This window comes from Mytilus californianus, unplaced genomic scaffold (genome assembly GCF_021869535.1).
Source record: "Mytilus californianus isolate M0D057914Y unplaced genomic scaffold, xbMytCali1.0.p SCAF_1, whole genome shotgun sequence".
NCBI lineage: Eukaryota > Metazoa > Mollusca > Bivalvia > Mytilida > Mytilidae > Mytilus > Mytilus californianus.
The window spans coordinates 119303385-119309384 of NW_026262581.1; the positions used below are offsets into that span (position 1 = coordinate 119303385).

General features: G+C 32.5%; 1 protein-coding gene across 1 annotated transcript in view; it reads left to right on the forward strand.

Moving 5' to 3' along the window:
• The window catches only part of LOC127732352 (orexin receptor type 2-like), a 66604-nt gene extending 61029 nt beyond the window's left edge, over nt 1–5575 (forward strand). The window contains exons 4-5 of the mRNA XM_052241392.1: nt 2847–2965; nt 4236–5575. Coding sequence (XP_052097352.1) covers nt 2847–2965; nt 4236–4387 — 271 coding nt within the window. The 3' untranslated portion in view covers nt 4388–5575. The remainder of the gene's footprint in view (nt 1–2846; nt 2966–4235) is intronic.
• Nucleotides 5576–6000: the final 425 nt, after the last annotated feature.

The window sequence follows — 6000 nt, forward strand, 5'->3', positions numbered from 1 at the left end:
CACATCGTTGAAGACCGTGAGGTCAAAACTTTTCGTAATAAAGGACCTAAATATCGTCCTCCATCTATTATAGATTGGAAACAGTGTCGTCAGGTCATTAAAGACGCTCTGTCTGCCTACTGTTAAATTTGGTGTAAACGTGTAAAACTGATAAAAAATCTCGACAGTTATTTGAATACAATTATGAATACTATGATATTTTATATCTCATTTTGAAAACAATTCTTAAATTGATAAAAGGGTTCATGATATACCCATTTCTAGAATAAAAAATAAACTCGCAAGGTGTTTGTGTTCGTACCGGCAGACAAAGCAGCCAATAATGTAGTGGTGGTGTGACGCATATACTACACGGAAGTTCTCCAAAACGAAATTATCAATTCTTCTACATTCCGGTCCGTACGCTCCACAGAGAGTCAAATTGTAAACAAGCATATCACTGCCACTACCCAGCTTAAAGCCTCTTTCGAAAATTTGAAAGTCCCGACTATGTACTGGTTACCTAAATTACACAAACAACCATTTAAATTTCGTTTCATCTCCGCATCCAGTAAGTGTTCTACTACTAATCTGTCAGTGCTTCTAACTACCTCCCTTACTATTACCAAAGAACTTGTTATTAACTTTTGTTATAAAGTTTATGAAAATAATCGTATTAATTATTTTTGGAGTGTTAAACATTCTTTAGAGGTTTTAGATAAAATATCCTAATGGAAAACTCCATACTAAAATTTATGACAAAAGACACGATTTTTCATTCCCTATTGTTATTTTCCTTATTTAGACGGCGATATTCCTTTTGCTCCATCATACGTTGCTTATATATCCCAACTCGTTCGTTATGCCCGTGTTTGTAGTGATGTCATAGATTTTAACGAACGTAATCAATGCATCACTGGTAAAATAATAAGTCAGGGATTTCGTTACCATAAATTGCTTAAAACATTTACTAAATTCTTTCATAGATACAAAGATTTGATTAGTAAATTTGGCTGTACCTGTAGAAAACTTATTAAAAACGGTATTTCACATCCCAATATTTTCGGTAATATTGTACTTAAAGCGCGGAAATCACTATGTGATCTGTGTTTACTAAACTCATCGAACCTTTAAACAAACTTATTAGTAAAGGTTATCTTTTTAATGTTGTTATAAGATCTTTGAATATTGTTTACATTGGCACTAACATCGATTTTTTCATCAACAAATTAAAACATAACTAAATTCGTATCCTTTACGAATGGTTTTTGGGATGTATAAATACACATCAACGTTTATTTTCTATTTAGAGATTGCTTTATCTATATATAACGTAATACATATTTATTATAAGGTTAAATCCTAACGATCCTACTGCCTGTCGATACTTTTATTTTGGCTTTGCACAAATCATGTCTTCTTTGACTGTCCATGGCGTTAAAACACTAAATCCCTGGGATGTGTTTTAATTGATTTTAGTCTCTGATGCATGATTTTTTTATTATTATTATTTTTGGCTTTTAACTAGCTTTCAGTAACTGCGAGTACAAATCGTACTTTCGTGTTAATTTGACCTGTTGACACAATTTGTAATGCATTTCTGTAATTCAATGTTTACTTATTTTGTGTTATATCTCGTCTCACTATTTTTAATATGTACCACCTTTGATAAGTATTTAGTATGACGACATTTTCACTTCTGTACCCGTACTGTGCACATAAAATTTATTAATTTTTCCGTACTTACAACAAAATTATTATATTTAAATTTACCTGTGTACGTTGTTTTATTTAACGCCATTTTGTCCCCTGTTGGAGTTGTCTTTTTGACACTGTTTCTACATCTTTTTTATTAATATTGTATTTGTGTTGTGTAATAGATCAAACTTATTCGTTCAGCGTATGTTTACTTCTTTTTGTTTAAATGTCTTTCTGATCGAGTCAAGCCATTTCAATTAATATTTTATAGTGTGTCTTTTTATGTTGTGATGTTACACTACTGTCTCAGGTTAGGGTGAATGTTGGCGCCTGTTAAAACGTTTAAACCCGCTGCATTGTTATGCACCTGTCCTAAGTCAGGAGCCAATTGTTCAGTGGTTGTCGTTTGGTGGTGTGGTTCATACGTGTTTCTCATTTCTCGTTTTTTTATATAGATTAGACCGTTGGTTTTCCTGTTTGAATTGTTTTACACTAGTCATTTTGGGGCCCTTTATAGCTTGCTGTTCGGTGTGAGCCATTGCTCCATGTTGAAGGCCGTACTTTCACATATAATTGTTAACTTTTTATACATTGTGACTTGGATGGAGAGTTGTCTCATTGGCACTCATACCACATCTTCTTATTTATATAAACCCTTCGATTTAACCGGAAACTGTAATAAAGTTTATTTTATTCATATTTATTTGTTCCGGATTCTTAAATCTAACAATTAAAGTGAATTTGTCTAAATTTTTCCATGAAAGCATGTTCAAACGGAAGGGGATATAATTCAATCTATAAAGGCTATTATTCCTCTCTGAACATAAACACCCGCTCTTAATATATATATTCATTCAATATATATTCGATATGCAATTCTACTAGAATATGAATTCATTAAAGAAACAAAAATCTGTACTTCAATTATCATGAATAAAATTTGGGGAAATGCTGGGTCCCCATTCCTACTGTGGATAGAACCATTTGAAAACCCACGGTAGCATTGATTGCTCAAAAAGGTGATTTTTTTTCAGATTTGAACCTCCCCTTCCCAGAAAAAAAGGCACGATAGTTTTGTTTATTTAAACGTGATAACGCTGCATTTTGATACATATATTCCTACGTATTGTTTTCTGGTGTAAACTTTATATTTGTTTATTTATTGGCAGATACGCTGGGGTATTGAAATATATAGCTGTTGATGGAATACGTGCATATAGCTATGTTGCTCATTGGCTGCCTTATTTAAACAGTTCAAGTAACCCAATCATCTATAACTTCATGAGTGGTGAGTAAACGTCATTTATAGTCTTTGATGGAGAGTTGTCTCATTGGCAATCATACCACATCCTGTGATTTTTATAATGATACGCTATTTAAATATTATCTTGATATATTCATCTACAATCAAATGCAAGTAACATATAAATTGTCATATTAAACATATTTAGCAAAACTATAAATAAAGATTTAATTCTGGGATTTTTAACAGCCAGGAGAGTTTGCATTTAACAGCGAAGTTGCATTAATGTAAATCATTTTAAGTATCTTGACAGTTTGAAACTCTACATAGATTTATTTTCAAATTCCATTAAAGGCATCTGATACAATTCTGATGCGCACCTTTCTATCCATCGAAATTACAAGTGTTTCGGTATTTAAACCCTAACATGACTGCAATACAAGCAAGCAACAATATAGATAACGCATACAATCTGGCAATACAATTTTGAAAGTTGGCCATCCCAGCATCAATACTTCTTTTGTGACTTTTAACAGTTTCTTCATGTAAAAAAATCGTGATTATACATCACATTTTATGGCATTCTTATCTTAAGATCCAATAGAACACTTCATGCATTTTCAGACATGATCAAATTAACAATGCATCTTATAGCGTAGGCTCTATTAAGTTAGTCAGCCGGGATGAAGGTCGGGAAATATGGACTGTCACGCGAAAATAAGGGCATTATTAATAGGGGCATATATTTTTAATGCATCAAGTCACCTTCGGGCCCTTCTAAGAGTTGTTGCAAGGGATTTTCAACGTGAAAGATAGCGTGACACCTTCCATACAAGAGGCATTATTTTAACGTCCCAATTCCGACCGCATGTGGCTGCGTATTTATATATCCTGCACAGCCAAACGGACGCCCTTACAGGGACAGTTTTGCTTTTTACTGTTGAGTAACGACAGTTGATAGTGACTGTTTGTTTATTGTAATCATTGATGTTTGTGAAATAAATCCAAATGACACTGTTTCTAAATTTTCTAGAACGGTCCTCAAATCGAATTGCAAACCAAATCACGAAAATATACAAATTTAAATCAAACAACTGGGAAGGTTGATGAAGATACTGATAATTTGTAAATACGTAATGTTTCAAGAAAACTCATTAAAGATACCAGGCTTATCAATTTGTATGCCAGACGCCCGTTTCGTCTACACAAGACTCATCAGTGACGCTCTAATCAAAATAGTTTTAAGACCAAAGCAAGTATGAAGTTGAAGAGCACGGAGAACCATAACCAAAATATGTTTTTTCGTTCATTACAGCTAAGTTCAGGAAGGAATTCAAGATGGCATGTATATGCTGTTGTGGACCACCAGAAAAAGGAAAACAGGGCTTCACTTTTACCTCAGCGACGCATTATATCTCACCAAATAATGTTGGGACGGAGCAAACATCCTTGACAACATTGAAGTAAAAACTGTATCTTAGCTTCGTCAAAAAGGGTTAAAACGGAAGAAAGACATGCAATGTAACAAAGGCGAATATATCAAATGTATTTATGAGGTGGGGTAGGATGTCTCTTTGAACGAGCGAATATATTAAATGTATCACTATGCGGTAGAGTATTAGAGTATATATATCACAGACAGATGGTGGAATGGAGCATACAGCTTTAACTAGTCAGGGGGAATAAAAAAATCAAACATTGGTTTAGAATATATCTGTTTTAAGGGGGCATTATCTGTAAAATTCATGTTCACCAATTTGACTTAAACTCTCATATTTGATTTAAACAATACTGAAACGTATATCCAATTCACAAAAAGTCAAAAAGATCAATTAACAATGCATGGACTCGTTATCATGTATCAGCTTTTCGTTTATATTTTAGACTAGAAGCAATCTAATTAAACCCCGAGATGTCCTTCCGAAGACTGCATATGGTCTTATCACCAAATATAAACATTAGTATGAATAGATATACTAGCACAAGCAATCATATATAATGTTTAGGTCTGTTTGATTTCAAGTCATAGATTAAAAACTATTTAAGTCTTTGCTTTATCTGAATAAGAAGGCTTTTTTGTGGGTAGAAGCAGTCAAATAAATGATTCTTCCTGTTGGATCCTTTGTTCGCTTTTCAATGTTGCCGTTCTTTTCATATGCTTAGCACATGCGTTGTGTAACTCATCTCTAGCTTAGGGTTAAATTGAAGGTCGCATGAAAACGAATCTAAATGAGGTTGAATTATTGACTTGCAAGCCCATTATACATCATCGATGTTTTTAGCTTATATTGACCAAATTGAACCAAACTGACTGTTAATAGAGAATTATTATTTCAATATTCCGCTTTTATTAATGTTTGGGGGAAAAAAAATCATATTTTTATTTTTTTTCGTCTATATCATGTATATCGAAGCTAATGTCCCTTTAAATAGATATTAAAATTAAGTTTTCATTTGATAAATTGAATGTGATCTATAGTATTATTTAATAATTTGGTTTTTCTTTGTTATGTTTCTGTGTAAGTTGTAACTGTATTTTCCATTAAACATGATATAATTTTGTACTATTCATCTTAACGCAAACGCTGTTGCTTAATAGCAGATAATACAAATAAATCCGTGTAATTTTTCCTTCAGGGATACACTTCACCAGTTCTCGAGCTGACATTTTCTTAATGTAAATTATATTCGATGATTAAAAACAGATTATGCGCCTGTCTCATAGAATTAGCAAATTCGTCTTACATTTTTGTAAGAAGTAAGCATTTTTTAATCTTCTTAATTCTCTTTCAATAGCAAAAACACTATTGGTTACACAAGGCAGTTTGAATAGACTGCATTACTATACTGAAGTACCAACCTATTTCTTCGAATTAAAAAAAAAATAAAGCGTGTAATATATTCAACTTAATACTACAATAACACTTTGTTAATGAAAATGAATAGTTTTTTTTTATAATGTTAGTATATTGACAAGTTAGCCTGCTTGTGTGTATTTAATTTACATCAAAATAAAATGGTTTATGCAAAATGGTAGATTTCATAAATTTAGAGTGGTGACGGGGAGAGTTGTTCAGCAA